Raw genomic sequence first — 21,169 nt, forward strand, 5'->3', positions numbered from 1 at the left:
TTTGCCATCGCCGTAATCGTATTGACCCACAGAATAAAGTTAACATATTGTTTTAATTGCACGGTCAATTCCGTAAAAACGAAGTGCAAAAAACAATGGAGGAATCGCTAATTTTTTCATTTTCTACCCCAGAAATAATTTTTTTTCCCATTTCATAGTACATTATATGGCACAATAAATGGTTAAATGGTGCTGCGAAATACTACAAGTCATCCTGCAAAAATCAAGCCCTCATAGGACTATATCGAAAATGAAAAAGCTTTTGAAAGGTGGGGAGAAAAAAGTTAAAATGACGACAGGAAGTGGTTAACAGCAGTGATAAAGTCCTCCAAATCATTCAGAAGATTACTATTCTTTTCTACATAAGGAGAGGCACACACTAGAGCTTCATCTGTCAGAAGATTGATTGTAAACAATTCCCTTTTCTTTTTACTGGTAAGGCCCTGTTCACACTGAGTTTTTTGACGAGTTAGTGGCATGTGTGATAGTAGCATGCCTGGAACTTGAATCTGCGGTTGAGCCATGCACATCCAGAAGTTTTCTTTGCAATTCAATAATCTCTGTTTGTTGATCTCACACTAGATTTTTCAGCTGAGAACATGTTTCATGGTAGGTGGTGCCAAATTCTCATAGATGCAAAAGAACATGTTTTAACGGCGCCGACTATTCTGTCAAGGTCTGGAAGCAGATTCAGAGTCCAGTGTCAGAAATAATTTGGAAAGTGGGTGATATTAGCAAGAGTAGTCAAGTAACAGCCCAAGGCACGGTACACAGGTAAGCAGCAACAGTTTGTAACAATAGGCAGAGACATGGAAACAATCTGGGTTCGGTACACAAATAAGTGTCAATAGTTGGTAGTATAAGGCAGAGATGTGGTCAGGAAACAATCCAAGTTTTGTACTCAAATAACCAGCAATAGATTGCAGAGTAAGGCATCAATGAGCTAGACTATAGACAGGAAGCTCAATAGTCTGGCAAAAAGAAAGTACAAGGTCCAGGCAATTATAGAAAGCCAAAAGGATGAGAGTTAATCAAGCAAGAATCTCAAAAGGCAAGTAACAAGAGAAGCTAGACAATAGATTCAGCACTGGAGCTGTCAGGAGCACAAGCTCAATGAGAATAGCTGCTGCCTGGAAAATAGGGCATTCTGTGGTTGAATCGTGACACACTCCTATTTGGCACCCACAACTTTGGCACTGCATGGTGGCATGCTGTCTAGCTACTAGGTGTTGCTCTAGTCATTTTACTAGGTCATGCTTCAATGATTGAGTCATGTTTCTAAAACTCATTTAATCAGCCATCCATGCTATATATTAACCTTCCTCAAATGCAGGAAAACATTTTGTAATGTAGGAATTGATTTTATTGTTAATCTTTCAGTTCTTTAATGTTAAATATTGATTATTGTTACTGTTTTTGCAGGATATAATGTAAGTTTACCAAACTATACACACTGCGGAGCAAATGATTGCCCATATGTTGAAGAAAACAATGTAAACAGTACCAGTATGAAAAAGCCAACTACATCTTTAATTTACACACTTTTGGGAATTTATACAGGTAAGACTTTTGCTGTTGTTTTCTTTTCTTAAATTAAGTGATTAACCCCTTAATGACGCAGCCCAGTTTTGGCCTTAAAGCTCCGAGCCCATTTTTCAAATCTAACCTGTCAGTTTATGTGGTAATAGCTCTGTAATGCTTATACTTCTCCAAGTGATTCTGAGATTTTTTTTCTCGTGAGACATTGGACTTTATGTTAGTGGTAAAATATGTTCGATATATTCAGTGTTTGTTTGTGAAAAGTAGCAAAATTCTGAGAAAATTTTGAAAAGATAGCATTTTTTCTGATTTTAAATGTATCTGCTTGTAAGACAGATAGTAATTCCACACAAAATAGTTACTAGTTCACATTTCCCATATGTGTACTATATGTTGGCATAATTTTTTGAACATTCTTTTATTTTTCTAGGACGCTACAAGGTTTAGAAAAGTTTCTTAACCCTTTAGGCGTTTCACAGTAATTGAAAGCAAAGTAGAGGTGAAATGTACAAATTTCATTTTTAATGCAGAAAATCCTTTTTATTCCATTTTTTTTCTGTAAAACAGAAGGTTTTACCAGAGAAACGGAACTTAATATTTATTACCCAGATTCTGCAGTTTTTAGTAATATCCCACATGTGGCTCTAGTGAGCTAATGGACTGAAGCACAGGCCTCAGAATCAAGGGAGCACCTGGTAGATTTTGAGGCCTGCTTTTTATTAGAATATATTTCAGGTTTTGAGAGGTTTTGAGGTGCCAAAACAGTGGAAACCCACCAAAAGTGACCCATTTGGCAAACTACACCCCTCAAGGAATTTATCGAGTATAGTGAGCATTTAGACGCCACAGGTACAAATTTTTTTCAAGGAAAAAAGGAGAAAAAGCACCCCAACATCTAAAAACCAATTTCTCTCGATTACGGCAATACCCCATATGTGGTCATAAACTGCTAGTTAGACAAACGGCAGGGCTCAGAATGGCAGGAGCGCTAATTGGCATGTAGACTTTGCTGTATTGGTTTCTGGGCGCCATGTCGCATTTGCAGAGCTTCTGAGGTACCAGTACAGGGGAAACCCCTTAATAGTGACCCCATTTTGTAAACTAGACCCCTTGAAGAATTAAAAGTAGTTTCCATGTTTCCATGGGGTGCATGTGACTTTTTGATCAGTTTTTATTCTATTATTTAAGAGGAGTGGTGATTAAAAAAACAGCAATTCTACTATAGTTTTTTATACCTTTTTTTACAGCGTTCACTGTGCGCTATAAATGACATATTCACTTTATTTTGCGGGGCAATACGATTACGGCGATACCATATGTTTATCGCTTTTTTTTATGTCTTATGGCATTTGCACAATAAAATACTTTTTTTTTTTTAAATCATTTTCTTATTGTGTTGCCTTATTCTAAGAGCCATAACTTTTTTATTTTTCCATGAAGAAAGCCGTGTGAGGGATTGTTTTTTGTGTAACGAAATGTAGTTTCGATCAGTACAATTTGTGGGTACATGCAATACATCAATATTTGATCTCTGTTTATTCAATTTTTTGGGAGGTAACGTGACCAAAAAATTATGATTCTGGTATGGTTTATTATTTTCTTTTACAGCGTTCACAGTGCGGGATAAATAACTAAATACTTTTGTAGTTCAGACCATTTCGGACGCGGTGATACCAATTATGCATTGTTTATTTATTTTATTTAAAAAAAATTATAATAAAGAGTGATAAGGGAAAAGCGGATTTTTACTTTTATCACTTATAAACGTTTATTTTTTTAATTTTATACAACATTATATTTACTTTTTTTACTATTGTTAGGCTTCTGGTTGCCATAGCAAAAATCGTCGCCCGCGATCATGTCGCAGAACGTCGCTGGTGTTTTAACCCCTAAGAAGCCGCGAACGCTATTGAAAGCGGCTTCTATGGGGTTAATCAGGGGTGACCACCGCGATCGGTCTCTACTGCTGCTGCAGGAGCTGTGGCAATTGTTGTATGAGACAGCAGTTGTCACAGCTCCTGTATCTGCCGTCAAGGAACTATTAGGTCATGGAGCGCGAACGTTGCGCTCATCATGACCTAATAGTACATCCAGGAGCGAAATTGCTCTGATTGGTCCGTGAAAATCCACGGACCCATCAGAGCGATCGCCGATCCAGGACTGCTCTTATTGGTCCCGGGCGGGCTAGCGGTGATGGTCAGCTGTCTGTGACGGTTTGATGCCATGACAAATATATTCGTCATGGAGCATTAACCTGTTCACGCGCTGCGCCGCAACTGTAAATCCTGGAGAGGGCTTGCTTCCCACACCAGGACATACAGTTGCGGAGCGGTTTCCGGCGCACACTGGCTTAACGGACAGTGTCCGGGAACTAGGAGGTCAGCTGTCCCCGACAGCTGACACTCCGGTCTTGCCGGTCAGCGGACCATCGCTGCTAATTTCGGCAATTAACCCCATAAATGCGGCGACCGATTGCGATCGCCACATTTAAGGGGTTTGAAGCACATCGGCAGCCCACACGAAGTGATTGTGGGGGTTGCCGATGCTTGTCGTGGCAATCAGAAGCCAGACAATGGCCTCCGGGTTGCCATGTATGGAAGCCTAGGAGGAGCAGCCAGAGGCTGCTCCTCCTAGGCTTCCTGTCAGTGTGACTGTCACGTCACAATGACAGAATACATTACACTACGTAGGTAGTGTAATGTACTCTAGCAGCGACTAAAGCTGCAAGTCCAAATGTCCCCTAGTGGGACAAGTAAAAAAAGTAAAAAAAAGTAATAATTTTTTTTTTTTTTTAAAAGTGTAAAAAAAAAAGTTATAAGTTATATAAGCAAAAAATGCTTTTTTTCCTATAATAAGACTTTCATTATAGGAAAAAAATGAACACGTTAAAAAAAGTACATATATTTGGTATCACCGCTTTCGTAACGACCCAAACTATAAAACTATAATGTTATTTTTCCTGCACGATGAACACCCCAAAAAAAATCAATTAAAAAAACAACATCAGAATCGCTATTTTTTGGTCACCACCCCTCCCAACATAGAGAATAAAATCTGATCAAAAAGTCGCATGTACCCAAAAAAAAAAAATAGCCAATAATTGAAAACTGTTAAATGTAAACATTCACTTCAATATTGTATATGTAACTTATTAGTGACTGTCACTGGGCTAACAAGGGATGGTGTGGACCTTAGTCTTGCACACAGATTTGGTATAGGACTAAACTTGGGAGCGGAGTCTAAGGGATTGCTAGGTATTCACCCTTTAACCTCTGTATGGAGATGTGGACTTGGCCTCTAGAATACCCAGGTGAGACATAAACAACAGAAGACTATTTGCAGGGTCCGTACTAGCAAAGGTCATTGAAGCGACAGACAATTACTTACGTTTAGCAGAGCCAGAGGTCAGGGCAGACAGCCGACTGTATTCATAGTAAACAAGGAAAAGGTCAGGGCAAGCGGCAGACAGGACAAGCTCAAGTTCAAGCAAGGTTGACAACAGATAATCAACTGGAACAAATAGAAGATTAGTTCTAGTAAACTAGACTATAGAACTTAATTGCTCAGGCAATGAGCAGTGGGGGATGGCGCCTATTGTATCCAGAAAAGCTGGGTTGTTTGGCTCGTGCTGGCCGTTTATGACAGTAAGGGTCAGCACGAGTGGCAAACAAAGGAGCTGAAGAAGAGTGGTAGTCAGGGAGGCCACAAGCAGTGTGGACCGGGGGAGAAAAGTGTGGCGTAGGCCAGGAGCCAGAATTCACAGGACAGGTATGTATGTGGTGGCGGGAACAGGAGGCAGCGACCAAGGGCGTGGCCATAAATATGCCCCCTATTTTTAGACTTGTGAGAAAACTACAGGAGAAAACTATAGGAAAAACTTCTTGATGAGCGAATTAGCGTGAATATGCTGCTCAGATTTCCAGGAGATCTCATGGGGACCAAAATTCTTCCAATCAATGAGGAATAGGAGTAGACCTATGGATCTCTTGAAGTCAAGGAATTTAATGGACGTGGACATGGAATCTCCTTAGATAAATGATTAACACCTGAGGTTTGAGGAGCGATACATGAAAAGAATTGGGGGTACGCAAAGACTGACAATGACGAAGCTAGATACTGGATTGATTTATTTTAAGACAACATAGAGACCCAAAAATGTTTCTATGAATATGTTTGCAGGATAGTCAAAACTTGTTTCTTAGACAGAACTCAGAAGGATCCTTGCTCTTCCTGACAGCATTATTCTTGAAGCCAGTCACAACTTTATTTATTGGCTCTTTGGTCTTTTGCCAGTTACGCAAGAGATCAGCATCAGAAATGCTGGTTGTTGGGACTTGAAAAAGAGCAGGAACTGTCATGGGAATTCTTTGGGGTTGTACACTAAAAAGAAACTGAAAAAAAAATTGTTATTATAAGCAAATATTAACCAGGGTAGAAGGTTAGTCCAATTATCCTGAATAGGTGACACAAAGTATAACTTACCATTAGGTGGGTTTCAGAATGCTTTCCAGAGCATGGAAGTAATTTGCTTAGTGAGTCCATGCAGGCGAAATATATGTTCAATAAAAAGAACGAGCAAACAGGTAGCAAAAGGCAGGCCTGGCAGAGGTATGAAGTATTCCATCTTCGTGAAACAGTCTACAAAGGCCCAAGTCACGGCACAGCCAGGGGAACTTGGTAAGACGGTAATAAGATCCATACTAATGTAAGCCCAAGGAGAATCAGGAATAATCAAAGGAAGTAGAAACCCTGCAGGCCTTTGATGTAAAGCTTTGTTTTGTGCACAAGTGGAATAAGCTACAACATAACCCTTAATGTCATGGGGTACTGAAGGCTACAATAGGTATGAGAGACTAAATCCAGAGTTTTTTTGTTTTCCAGGGTGTCCTGAGAACTTAGAAGAATGAGAATTAGTTTTCTTAGGGTAGTAGGAAAAAAGTCTTTCCAGGAGGAATATTAAGAACTTCAGCCTTAGTCAATGGCACAATGCGACGGGGATCTATGATGTATTAAGGTTCTGGAACCTGAACTTCAGAGTCAAAGAAATGAGATCGGCATCGGCTTTATCGTTCTTGCCTGTTGGTCAATCAAGGAGGAAGAAATTAAATGAGAGAACACTACTCAACGAGCCTGATTCAAACGATTTGCTGTCTGAAGGTACAGTAAATTTTTATGGTCTGTATAAATGGTAATGGAACGACGAGCTCCTTCCAACAAATATCTCCTTTTTTCGATAGCCAATTTGATGGCCAGGAGTTTCTAATCACAGATGCCATGATTTTTTTCGGCTGAAAAGGCTTTAGAGAAAAACCCACAGGAAAGTGTATTACCTTTATCTCCTATTTGAGACAGCACCAACTCCAACGGATGAAACATCCACTTCCAGTACAACAGATTTGCTGGGATCCAGTCTATGAAGAGCCGAGGTAGAGGAGAAGGCTTGTTTTGGACTGAGGAAAGCTGAGTCAGCCTCAGGAGTCAAATCTTCAGCATTAGGCTATGTTCACACGGGGTATTTTGCCGAGTTTTTTGACGCGGAAACCGCGTCGCAAAACTCGGCAGAAACGGCCCGAGAACGCCTCCCATTGATTTCAATGGGAGGTGTCGGCGTCTTTTTCCCGCGAGCAGTAAAACTGCCTCGCGGTAAAAAGAAGCGACATGCCCTATCTTCGGGCGCTTCCGCCTCCGACCTCCCATTGACTTCAATGGGAGGCAGGAGAAAGCGTATATCTCGCTGTTTTATGCCCGCGGCGCTCAATGGCCGCGGGCGAAAAACGGCGCGATAATTGCCGCGAAAATCGGCGTGCAGGGAGAGGAATATCTGCCTCAAAGTTCCAAACGGAATTTTGAGGCAGATATTCCTCCCCCAAAATACTCCGTGTGAACATAGCCTTAAGAAGCTTTTTAGTAATAACAGAGAAGAGTGCCACATAGAAGAAACATTAGGAATGAATTGTGGATAATAATTTGCAAATTCTATATATCGCTGTATGGCTTTGAATCCTTGGGGACAAGGCCACTTCAGTACTGCACAGAGGTGTAGCTAGCAGGGGGACAGGGGGCGGTGGCCCCGGGCCCACTGAGATGGTGGGGCCCAGGGCCGATCCCCCAGCGATGACATGTCCCGGTTTCAACTATATCTGCAGACGGCTCCTTGCTCCAGGATTCACTAAGTAATGGCAGCTGTGAGCGGCTCGACACAGACAGGCGTGATGTAGTAACGTAATCGTGCCTATCTGCACCAAGCCACAAACAGCACAGAGCGAAGGAGCAGAGGGATTTCCTCCACTTGTCGTGGGAACGGAGCTAGGTGAGTATTTATCTTATTATTTTTTTATTAGGCACTATGGGGCATTATACTGGGTATGGGGGGCTGCAATACTGTCTTGGGGCAGATTTGGGGGCATTATACTGTGTAGGGGCAGCTATGGATGCATTATACTGTACAGGGCAGTTATGGGGACATTATACTGTATGAGGGCAGCTAGGGGGCAATATACTGTATGTGGGCAGCTTTGGGGCGTTATACTGTATGGGGCAGCTTTGGAGGTAATACTGTGGGGGGGCAGCTATGGGGCATTATCCGGTATGGGGCAGCTATGGGGCATTATACTGCGTGTGGGCAGCTATGGGAGCATTATAGTGTGTGGAAGACACTATGGGGGCATTTTACCTTGTGGGAGGCACTCTAGGTTCATTATACTGTGTGGGAGGCACTATGGGGGCATTATAATCTGGGGGCAGCTATGGGGACATTCTACTGTGTGGGGGCCATACTGGTCATTATACTGTGCTAGGGAATCTATGGGGACATTCAGTGTGGGAGGGCAATATATGGGGCATTACACAGTGTGGGGAAGCTATAGGGGCATTATACTGTGTGGGGGCCACTAAGAGGTCATTATACTTTGTGGGGACGCTAGCGGGTCATTATACTATGTGAGGGGCACTAATGGGTTATACTGTGTGTGGGCAGCTATGGGAGCATTATTCTGTGTTGGGGCAACCATAGGGGCATTACCCTGTGTGGGGGCCACTAAGTGGCCATTATACTGTGTGAGGGACCAGCAGGCTTGGGGCCCACTCAGATGTGTTTCGCCCCTCCTGTGCTATTCCCCTAGCTGTGCCTCTCGTACTGCGTCTATTTTGCATGGATCCATCTGAAGTGGTTAATTAGAAATTATATAAACTAGTAAAAGTAAACTGGATCCTTAAAAAAGGCATCTTTACAGCTTTGCTTGAAGATAGTTCTTCTCTGAGACGCTGCAAGACAAATCGCACTCGTTTGTGATGACTATTGAGATCTGGGAAGAAAACAGGAATATAATCCAAATATACACCACCACACAACTGGGAGGCTGGATTCACACACAGCACTTTTGTCCGCTTTTCATGTCGTTTTCAGCGGCAATTTTTTTGTGCAGTTTAATGTGTGGCTAGATGTCACAATAAAGTATATAGTAAAATGCACTACACGCGACTGCTTTTTGGTTTGTGGCGTTATTTAAAGCAATTTTGTGGTCAGTGGCATTTTTTTCCAAACGCAGCATGCTCTGGGTATTCCATCTTTTTAAGCTGTTTTTTTCCAAAGGCTTCTGAATAGGGCCTCAAAAATGCCTGAAAAAAAGCATGTACAATATAACACCAAATTAAAAGTGACACCAAAAACACCTCGCGTTTTTAGAAGCATTTTTTTGATGCAGTTTAAAACACCAGAATAATTATGTGTTTGAAGGAGGTCTAAAGGAGATCTCGAAAAATGTCATTAACACATTCTTGGAAGAGAGCAGGAGCATTACTGAGACAAAAAGGAATGACTATGTACTCAAATTGTTGATCTCTTATATTAAATGCAGGTTTCTATTCATCCTCTTCTCAAATTCAAATTAAATCAAGCTTAGTGAAAATCTTCACTCCCACAATAGGTCTAAACAATAGGTCTACAATAGGTCTAAAAGCTAGGAAATTAATGGCAGAGGATATTTGTGCTGTATCGTGATTTCATTAAGCGCTCGATAGTTACTGAAGGGCCGGTAAGGACCATCTTTCTTCTCAATGGCAAAGAAGACAGCTCTAGCAGTGGATAAGGATTTGTGAATAATCCCCGTTCCAGATTTTCCTTGCTATAGTGTGACCTTGCTTCAGTCTCAGGAATAGACAATGGATATACTATAGCCTGAGGTGGAGTATGAATTCAAAACTTCATACTGTTCCAAACTTGTTTCACAGGTCAAGGCCTAGAGGGCCGAATGACAGGTAGACATTTGGTGGCAAGTTTCACCCCATCGGGTTATCTGACCAAAAGTCTAATCTATAACTGGAGAGTGTTTTTTTTGTAACCAGGGATGCTCTGGAGAAGAGGACTAAGGGAATTCTTCAAAGCATAAAAAATGACGAATTGCACCCACTTGCATGAAGATGGGTTTAGTAATCCACTGAGGCAAAGGAAAAGAACTTGTCTAACTTGAGCACAGGGATCCAAAAAACGGGAGACTAGAGCTTTACTTTGGAAATTTTCTGCAAGCCAGAATACAGAAATGCTGGAACTGGGATGCAAGCCCCAGGAGTGGACAGAAAAACTGGTAATGTCATTCTTGAGAGTTATATACTTTACCTAGGATAACCTCTCCTACTTGCTCTAGGCGTTGAAGTTCCCTGGCCTCTCCGTAAAATCACTTAAAAAATGTCTCTTAACCTCAAAGTACAGACACAGATTATTAGTACGCCTACTTTGGTGTTCTTCTACAGAGTATGTATTCCCACCAGCATACGTTCATCAGGATGAGCTGGAACGGGGGCTAGTATAGTTTTCTGAAAAGTGGGTTCCAGTCGGTGTACTTCCCAAACAGAGTCTGTTTCACGATGCCTTCCACAAAACCGGATTTCAATACAGTTGGCTAAGAAGATTAAATTGTCAATTGAAACTGGTAAATCTCAATCTGCTAATTCATCTTTGATGCAGCCTGCCAGACCCTACAAAGAGTGGCCACAAGGGCATTGTTATTCCATTGCAACTCAGTAACCAGGATACAGAACTGGGTGGCATAATGTCCAACAAATGAAGTTCTTGACGAAATCCGAGTAAGGAGGAAGACGCATATCAAGTCCAACTTGGTTCTTCAAAGACTTTTTATACGTACATAGGATAGCTTCTATATTAGACATGATTAGATAATTTAGTTTCCATAAAGGCGATGCCCAGGCTGGAGCTTCTAGGGACAGTAGAGACAAGATGCAGGCCACCTTGACCCTATCAGAAGCAAACTGATGCGTCATCACTTCAAAATAGATTGTATATTGATTCAAAATATCTCTGCAGGACTTGGAGTCGCCATTATATTGAGAGGGAATAGACAGGTAAAGACCAGGGCTGAAGGCAGCTGATTGAGGTGGTGGCGTTTGCGCCACAGGTGAGGCAGCGGGGGATGACAAGGCATTTAAACAAGAAGACACATTGTGCAAGAACTGAAACAATTAATCCTGGCAGACACGTTGTCTGGAGAATTTTTGGACCAGGTCATAAACTTCAGGCAGGGGTACAGATGTAGCCGTCTTTACCTTGACTTTTAACACATTAAATAAACAATGGCTAGATCTCTTATCTTGACATTTGCAATGACTTTTCAATGGCTTTTGTGGTGTGATATCACGCTGCAGCAAGTTATCAGAATCAAGTTAAAGATGGCTGCATCTGTATGTCTGTAGGTTCATGGCCTGAGCAAACTGTCACAAGGCCCGTAGACATAGGTGATTGGTGACTGTCACGGGAGCAACAGAGAATGCTGTGGACCCTTTTTGTTGCCAATAAATTTGGTGCTGGGATAAACTAGGGAGCGGAGTCTAAGGCCTCATGCACATGACCAATTCATACCCATTCTTTTCTATGGCCCCATGCACACGACCGTGTTTTACACAATTCTGGACCACAAAAACTCAGGACTGGTCTTTTTACGGACCGGATTTGCGGATTCACCAATACTAGTGAATTGCTGTGGATCCGTGATTCCGGATGACACATGGACGCACAACAAGGGTTTTTTGTGTTGTGTGCATGAGGCCTAAGGGATTGCTAGGTATTCACGTTTAACGCTACGTATGCAAATATAGGCATGACTGCTAGAATCCCCAGGTAGCTACCCCCAGACTAGTCTCTACTGGCAACAGCTGACGGTGACAGGCAAGCTATAAATAACAGTAGGTCAGGGGTGGCGGCAGACAGTGCAATGCAATAGAACCTAATTGCTCAGACACAGAGCAAGGGGGAGGGGATCCAGGAAAGCTGGGTGAATTGGCGTGTGCATGGCCCTTTCAGGCAGAAAGAGTCAGTATATGCACACCCTAGTGGCCAGGAGCCAGAAGATGCCCGGGACTGGTATGTATGTGGTGGCGGGGAGGCAGTGTCCGACGACACGGCCATAACAGTATTTTCATTGTAGTACAGTATTGAATCAAACATCCCAACTTAAAAAAAAACGCAGTGTATAAATCCAGCCTTAGACGTAAATTCACACCACGTCTGGTGTTTATGATCAGGAAAACCATTTGAAACGATCCTACTGAATGTAGAGACAAGACATATTTATCTGTATGCTTTTACGGTTGCACAGGTCTGCCATAGACTGCCATTAAAAATTCCTGAAAGACACTGAGCCTATATTTATTTATGTATTTAAATCTTTTTTGAAGAAGAGACCATTTGTAAAACAGGGGAAGAGAGAGGAAAATTAGGGGAATATTAGGACAAACAAAGTTTAGAAAACAACTGTAGAATACAATTAAGGTAAATCACCTCCCATAGCAGGTAAGATGGCATTTAGGGTTACCAATAACGACATATAGTTGAATCAGTACAAAAAAGTATTTGGAAATCGATTGGCTCAACTTGTAGCATATTAAAATACATGCTACATCAGAGCAAGTAACCATAATAGGGTACTAGGTATTTCAGCGTACCAGCACAGGTTTGAAGTGGGGTAAGGAGAAGGAAAGGGAATTTAGAGAAGGGATTAGCAAATAGCATTGAGCTGAGAACATTATAAGTAGGATCTATATGGGGAGGAGGTAGATAAAACCAACCAGTCTCTCCATGTAGTGTTATGCGCCTCAGACTTTGCATTTGTTTCAGTCAAATAAAGAATTTATTTTAATGAATCTTTAATTGTTTGAGAGTGAGTGATTTTCCATAGTCTAGGGATCAAACCTATATTTATTGATGAAAGAATAAGATTATTTCCCACTATGCAGATACAAGATTTATTCCTACTACTGATTCCTACAATCCTACAAGAGCATATACATCAAACAAGCAGGGGAAACAAAATGTGAAAGTGGCCTAACAGTACACCTGAGTGCTTTCCTTTGTACGTCTACTCCTTAACAAGTTTCACGGAAAGTTTATTTTTTCATAGTTTAAACTTTTTTACATTTTTATTTCAGGTAGCGGAGTGCTTGCAGTGTTGCTGGTTTCTGTATTTTTGGATAATATCAATCTGAAAAAAGATGAAGACAAGGAGGATATCAAAGACAAATCATTTTGGCTAAAAATTATGGAAACACTAACACATCTCAAAGATAAACGCCAGTGTCTTCTTATTCCTCTCACAATGTGGAGTGGTTTTGAACAAGGATTCTTGGCTGGAGACTATACAAAGGTATTTTTCTCTATCTTTTATCATTAATTAAAATATATCCAAGCTGTTCTTAAATACTTGACATACAGTAGATACATATTTGATAAGATTGAAAAAAGACACGGGTCCATCTTGTCCAACCTTTAATCCTACCGTGTGGATTCTGAGGAAGGCAAAAAACTTCCATGAGATGGATGGCAATTGCAAAATTGGTGAAAAATTATTTTCAGCAACTATCATAACTCTCAGGATTGACGTGGCATGTCCAGAATCTAGTTCCCATAACTTGTAATATTATATTTTTCAAGAAAAGCATCCTGGCCCATCTTGAACTTGTTTAACACCTTCCCGACCGCCCACTGTCTTTTGACGTCAGGCGGTGCGGGTGCTTAATCTACAGAGACGTCTTTTGGCGTCGCTGCAGATCAGGCTGATGAGCGCTCGTGTGAGCACTCATCCTCTAAGCAGGAGCTGTTACTAACAGCTCCTGATCATAGAGCAGCCTCCTGAACACAGCTGGGGTCGGCAAACATTCGGACCCCAGCTGTGTAACCCTTTGATTACCGCGGTCCGTGACCGCGGCATGATCAAAGGGAATTTCCCTCTTTAATCGCATCACCGGGATTCCAGTGATGTGATCAAACACCGGGGAATCCCTCTGCAGTCAGTCCTGGGGACCTACAAAGGACCCCAGGGCTGTCTGTTCCGTGTGCCTGCTGTTCGGGCACACAATGTGCTGCCCGATCAGCAGCCTGTGTCATGGTGACACAGTGTAATGTATTAGCATACAGAAGTATGCTAATACATTACAAGTAAAAAATAAAGTTACAAATAAAGTTATCCCTTGATGGGATTAAAAAAATAAATAAATAACAAAACAAATAAATAAATAAATAAAAAAAGTGCCAAAAAGAGTCTTTATTTTGCATTAAATACATTTTATTGCCCCTACACTAAATAAAAACAAAAAACCTACGCATATTAGGTATCTACACGACCGTAATAACCTGAAGAATTAATCTAACGGGTTATTTAGTGTGAAACGTGAACGGGATAAAAAAGAAACCAAAAAAACTATTCCGAGAATTGTTTTTTTCCTATATTCACGGCGTAAAAAAAAATTTTTTAACCCCCAAACTGTGTGAAAAATAAAATACTATTTCTCTCGCATAAAACAAGGCCTCATACAGCCACGTCAATGAAAAAATAAAAAAGTTATGGCTGCTGAAACGCAGAGAGGCAAAAACGGGGGATGCCAGCGATCGCACATGTATCCCCTATCCTGTGGATAGGGGATGCATGTTATTTGTAGGACACAACAACACTGTAGGTCGCATTTTTTGGGGGGACGGGACGCTGTATGGCGTTCCCTGCAGGGGGGGGGCGCTGTATGGCGTTCCCTGCAGGGGGGCGCTGTATGGCGTTCCCTGCAGGGGGGGGCGCTGTATGGCATTCCCTGCAGGGGGGGCGCTGTATGGCGTTCCCTGCAGGGGGGGCACTGTATGGCGTTCCCTGCAGGGGGGGGCACTGTATGGCGTTCCCTACAAGGGGGGGCGCTGTATGCCGTTCCCTGCAGGGGGGGGCTCTGTATGCTGTGCCCTGCAGGGGGGCGCTGTATGGCGTTCCCTGCAGGGGGGGCTGTGTGGCGTTCTCTACAGGGGGGGCTGTATGGCGTTCTCTATCGTGGGGGCTGTATGGCGTTAGCGCCATACAGCCCCCTCTGTAGAGAACGCCACACAGTCCCCCCTGTAGATCACGCCACACAGTCCCCCCCTGTAGATAACGCCACACAGTCCCCCCTGTAGATAACGCCACACAGTTCCCCCTGTAGATAACGCCATACAGTCCCCCCTGTAGATAACGCCATACAGTCCCCCTGTAGATAACGCCATACAGTCCCCCCTGTAGATAACGCCATACAGTCCCCCTCTGTAGATATCTACAAAGGGGGCTGTATGGCGTTATCTACAGGGGGGCTGTATGGCGTTATCTACAGGGGGGCTGTAAAAAAGGCAATATCTACAAGGGGGGCGGGGGGTTGTGTGACTCCCAGGGGAGGGGGGGCCCCAGTCAAAAGTTTGCTATCGGGCCCAGTCTTTCCTAGTTACGCCCCTGACCCAATCTGAGGATCTACCATAAATAACCACCCTCCATTTTGTATTAATGAGCCACATTTTTTTCTCCCAGTCCAGCATTTTCATTTTATGTCCCACAATTTTATGTGGCACAGTATCATACACTTTTGAAAAGTTAGGTTCACAACATCTACAGCGTTACCTATGTCCAGTGTGGAACTTACCGCCTCATAGAAGCTGATCAGATTAGTTTGACAAGACCAATCCCTCATAAATCCATGCTGATGCTGCGTTATAAGTTTATTGTCATTGAGATACTCCAGGTTAGCCTCTCATAGAAAACCTTTAAATATTTTACCCACAATGGAGTTTAAATTTATAGGCCTTTAGTTTTCGGGCTCACTTTTTGACCTCTTATTGAATAGTGACACCACATTTGCTATGTTCCAGTCCTATGGAACATACTCTTTAATGATAGAATCCTTAAATATTAAAAAAAAAGACTTTGTCTATCACAGTACTTAAAGGGGTATTCTCATCTCAAATATTTTTCGCACATCCGCAGCATGTGCCAAAAATGTCCAACAGATGCAGGTACTACCTCTGGAACCCGCATCCTATCTCTAGAATGGGGTACCTAGTTCCCCGTCTTACCTTTTCGTAACTCGCACAAAGGTGAATGGGAGTTCCAGAGTAGCACAGCGAGCGTAGCTCCCAAGTCCGGAAACAGATGAGAATACCCCTTTAATTCCTACAAAACTCAGGGGTGTTTGCCATCCGAACCCGGTGACTTGTCTATTTTAGTATACCAATACACCCAGATTATTTCTGAGAGGGACAAGAATTTCAGTTTTAAGTTTCTTTTTTTTTGTCAAATCTGTTTTTTATTTTCAAAACCAAAAGTACAGACATACAAAGATATGAACATAACTCAGCCCAACACATACAAGAAGGCCAATAGCTTTTAATAGCCGTACATCGTCAAATAACAAGCATGTCAGATATATAGAGATACATAATCAAAGTGTAAAAAAGCCATGGCACGATAGGGAAGGAAAGAAAATAGGGGGGGGGGGTAACAAGATTATGCAACCTACAGTTAGATGTCAAATATCACCTGACTGGCTCAGTGTAATCAAAAGTTCACAGTAGTAGCTACGTCTCAGAAGCATGTTTATGCGTAATCAATGTACACCGCTTCTATAGTTTAGCCATGGTTTCCAAATGTTTAAAAATTGTGAATGAGTGTGGTCTTGCCAACTGGTCAACTCCTCCAAACTACAAATCTGATGAACCCTGTCCAACCATTGTGTTTTGGATGGGTAGGTAGTCTGAAGCCAGCAAAGGGGGATTAAGTATTTAGCTGCCGCTAATAGGTGAGTTGCTAGATGCGCTTTAGAGGGTTTAAATGACTGTGAGGGCAACGCCAGAGCTATCAGTTCTAGGGAGAGGGGAATATCAGAACCACAGATCTGGTTGATCTCCTGGGACACTTCTTTCCAGAAGTCTGTGACCAGCGTTCAGTACCACCAAATGTGAGACAATGTTCCCACAGCTCCCTGACAACGCCAGCACAACCTGGAGACTGAAAGACCCAAGTGGTACATGCGCTCCGGCGTCTTCTACCACCTTGTTAATAATTTATAATGGCTCTCCTGGAGCTTGACAGACCTAGAGAACCCGTGGGAGTGTCTCAAGATCCATTTCTGTTCCTGATCAGTGAACTTCTTGTTTAATTCCATTTCCCAGGACACTATAAAAGTGGGGGTCCCAGGCGTGTCCATGCTCAGTAGCATAGGATATAGCGAGGACACATCGGCACCAGAGGCTACAGTTGATTCTGCAGCAGCATCAGCGTTTGCAGGTAAGTAGCTACATCGACTTACCTGCAAACGCTGATGCTGCTGCAGAATCAACTGTAGCCTCTGGTGCCGATGTGTCCTCGCTCGTCCGACACGATGCAGGACCTGTGAGTGATGACACAGCGTGATCTCTCGAGAACACGGCTGTGTCTGCACTGCCAGAAGCTGGGCGTTCTGAAGAGAAGTGGATGATACTTCTCGTCAGAACGCCCAGCTAGTAAAAGTAGTAAAAACGCCCCGATGTACGCACATAATACACGCCCAGTTGTACTTTTACTTTTCAACACGCCCAGTTGTACTTTTGCAAGCCTCATTTGCATAAATACAAAAATGGTCATAACTTGGCCAAAAATGCTCGTTTTTTAAAAATAAAAACGTTACTGTAATCTACATTGCAGCGCCTATCTGCTGCAATAGCAGATAGGGGTTGCAAAATTTGGTGACAGAGCCTCTTTAAGGCTCAGAGCCCATTTTTCAAATCTGACGTATTTCACTTTATGTGGTAATAACATTGGAATGCTTAAACCTATCCAAGTGATTCTGAAATTGTTTTCTCATGACACATTGGGCTTTATATTAGTGGTAAAATTTGGACGATATATTCAGTGTTTATTGGTGAAAAATTGCTACATTTCGAGAAAATTTATAAAAAATAGCATTTTTCAGAATTTAAATGCATCTGCTTGTACAACAGACGGTTATACCATCCAAAATAGTTACTAGTTCACATTTTCCATATGTCTACTTTAGATTGGCATCGTTTTTTTGAACATTTTTTTTATTTTTCTTGGAATATACAAGGCTTAGAACATAGACAGCAATTTCTCATACTTTTAATAAAATTTCAAAAGTCTTTTTTTTAAGGTACCTGTTCAGTTCCGAAGTGGCTTTGAGGGGCCTATGTATTAGAAACCACCATAAAACACCCCATTTTGAAAACTAGACCCCTCAAAGTAGTCAAAACAGCATTTAGAAAGTTTATTTAACCCTTCAGGCATTTCACAGAAATTAAAGCAAAGTAGAGGTGAAATTTGCAAATTTCATTTTTCTTGCTGAATTTCAAATGTATTAAATTTTTTTTTGTAACACAGAAGGTTTTACCAGAGAAACACTACTAAATATGAATTGTCCAGATTCTGCAGTTTTTAGAAATGTCCCACATGTGGCTCTACTGCGCTCGTGGACTAAAACACAAGACTCAGAAGCAAAGAAGCACCTAGTACATTTTGAGGCCTCTTTTTTTATTAGAATATATTTTAGTCAGCATGCCAGGTTTGAAGAGGTGTTGAGGTGCCAAAACAGTAGGAATCCCACAAAAGTGACCCCATTTCGGAAACTATACCCCTCAAGGAATTAATTTATGGTTGTTGTTACCATTTTGACCCCACAGTTTTTACACAGCACGTATTTGAATTGGGCTGTGAAATTAAAATAAATGACATTTTTTCCAATAAGATGTCATTTTTGATAAAAATGTCTTATTTTCACAGGGAACAAAATACCCCATTTTGTTACCCAATTTCTCCTGAGTGCAGCAATACCCCATTTGTGGCGCTAAACTTGCGTTTGGGCCCATGGGTGGCCTCAGAAGGGAAGGAGCGCTATGTGTTCTTTGGAGTGCAGATTTTGCTGGTTTGGTTTTCGGGTGCCATGTCGCATTTGCAGAGCCCCAGAAGTATCAAAGCAATGGAAACCCACCAGAAGTGACCCCATTTTGGAAACTACACCCCTCAAGGAATTAATTGATGGGTAATGTAACCATTTAGACCCCATAGTTTCTTCACAGAACTTATTTGAATTGGGCTGGGAATTTTAAAAAACAAACTTTTTTCCAATAATATGTAGTTTTAGCTCAAAATTTCTTATTTTCGCAAGAAATAAAATACTCCATTTTGTTGCCCAATTTGTCCTGAGTGCAGCAATACCCCACTTCTGGTAATAAACTGCCGTTTGGGCCCATGGGAGGGCTCAGAAGGAAAGGAGCGCTATTTGTTCTTTGGAGTCCAGATTTTGCTGGATTGGTTTTCGGGTGCCATGTCGCATTTGCAGAGCCCCAGAGGTATCAAAGCAATGGAAACCCACCAGAAGTGACCCCATTTTGGAAACGACACCCATCAAGGAATTCATTTATTGGTGTTGTGACCATTTTGACCCCACAGTTTTTTCACATAACTTATTTGAATTGGGCTGGGAATTCAAACAAAATTATTTTTTTCCAATAATATGTCGTTTTGGCTGAAAATTTCTTATTTTCACAAGAAATAAAACACTCCACTTTGTTGCCCAATTTGTCCTGCGTGCGGAAATGCCAAAATTGTGGTGATAAACTGACGTTTGTGCCAATGGGAGGGCTCAGAAGGAAAGGACCACCATTTGGCCTACTGGGGATTTTCTGGTGCGAAGTCATGTATGCAGAAGCCCCTGAGGTACCAGTACAGTTGAAACTCCCAAAAAGTGACCCCGTTTTAAAAACGACACCCCTTAAGGCATTCATCTAGAGGTGTAGTGACCATTTTGACCGGAGACATACACCCCATAAACTGTAATGTGGGTTCTCACGGGTATGGCAATACCCTCAATGTGGCTGTTATCAGCTGCCTGGGCACATGGCAGGACTCCGAAGGGAAAGATGAGGGGGATAAGCTGTGCGGAGTGCATCAGGGTATGTAAAACTGGGGTAGATTAAAAATCAAGGGATGTATGATACATTTTGATGCACTCTTTCATACAGAGCCTTCGTTTTTCGGGACACGTGTCACATTGATATTTTGTGTCCTCCCTTCTCCCCCTCTTATAGCAGACTTTGTACCTCTTTTGACTTTTTCCTTTCTTCCCAATTTGGGGAGCTTCTACTGGAAAGTGTTGCCCTGGTACGATGCATGTGGTGTCGCTTCCAGAAGTACTGGGTGCCCCCCCTTCTTGGTCCCTAAAAACTAGTTTCTTGATAACCACCTCTTGAAATTGCAGGAATGTTCTTCTCTGGCCTGTACATCGACGTAGCACGTACGCGTTGTACATGTCATCTGTATGATGTGCACGGCCAGCTTCTTATACCACACCGCATGGCGCTGCAGGGCTTCAGGGCTTGATCTGACAAGTCCATCCCTCCCATGTACCTATTGTAGTCCAGGATGCAGTCTGGTTTGGGGGTTACTGTACTGGTACCTCGTACAGGTACATGGGTACTGGTGTGGCATCTCTCTTCTCTTGTACTTGACACACAATATGTTGCTGCTAGATTGTGCCCTGCTCTCACCCCTTCTGAGTGTTTGCCGAAGCAGAGTCTTAGGGTGGCCTCTCAGATTTCTTCTAGCAGTGCCGCATGCCGCAGTACTTCTGGAAGCGAGGCAGTTGAAGAGTGGGACGCTGGTATAAAAATTATCCAGGTAGAGCTGGTAACCCTGGTCCAGCAGTGGGTGCACCAAATCCCACACAATTTTTGCATTAACTCCCAGTAAGGGGGGGGCATTCTGGGGGCTGAGCACTGGTGTCCTTCCCTTCATATATCTTAAATTTGTAGGTATACCCTGATGCACTCTCGCACAGCTTATACACCTTCACACCATACGTTGCCCTCCTACCCGGCAGGTACTGGCGGAATTGAAGCCTCCCTTTAAAATGTACCAAGGACTCATCAATAGAAATACACGTCTCGGTGGTGTATGCTTGGGAAAACCGGGCACTGAAACGGTCTAATAGGGGTCTCCGTTTATACAAACGGTCAAAACTGGGGTCGTCTTGGAGTAGGCAATGCTCATTAGGAGAAGCGAAGTATTGCATCTTTTTTTTTTTTTTAGGTTCCAGTTCAGTTCTGAAGTTGCTTTGAGGGGCCCATATATTAGAAACCCCTATGAAACACCCCATTTTAGAAACTAGACCCCTCAAAGTATTCACAACAGCATTTAGAAAGTTTATGAACTCTTTAGGTGTTTCACAGAAATTTAGAGAAAAGTAGAGGTGAAATTTACATGTTTATTTTTGTCAGAAAATCCTATTTATACCATTTTCTTCTATAACACAAAAGGTTTTACCAGAGAAACGCAACTTTATACTTATTACCCAA

At 42.3% G+C, this 21,169-nt stretch overlaps 1 protein-coding gene across 1 annotated transcript in view; it reads left to right on the forward strand.

Annotated features, from left to right (window-relative positions):
* LOC142761154 (protein unc-93 homolog A-like) overlaps positions 1–21,169 on the forward strand; it is a 161,494-nt gene that overhangs the window by 116,318 nt on the left and 24,007 nt on the right. The window contains exons 4-5 of the mRNA XM_075864348.1: positions 1,423–1,560; positions 12,976–13,190. Coding sequence (XP_075720463.1) covers positions 1,423–1,560; positions 12,976–13,190 — 353 coding nt within the window. The remainder of the gene's footprint in view (positions 1–1,422; positions 1,561–12,975; positions 13,191–21,169) is intronic.

Source organism: Rhinoderma darwinii, chromosome 4 (assembly GCF_050947455.1).
Source record: "Rhinoderma darwinii isolate aRhiDar2 chromosome 4, aRhiDar2.hap1, whole genome shotgun sequence".
Taxonomy (NCBI): Eukaryota; Metazoa; Chordata; class Amphibia; order Anura; family Rhinodermatidae; genus Rhinoderma; species Rhinoderma darwinii.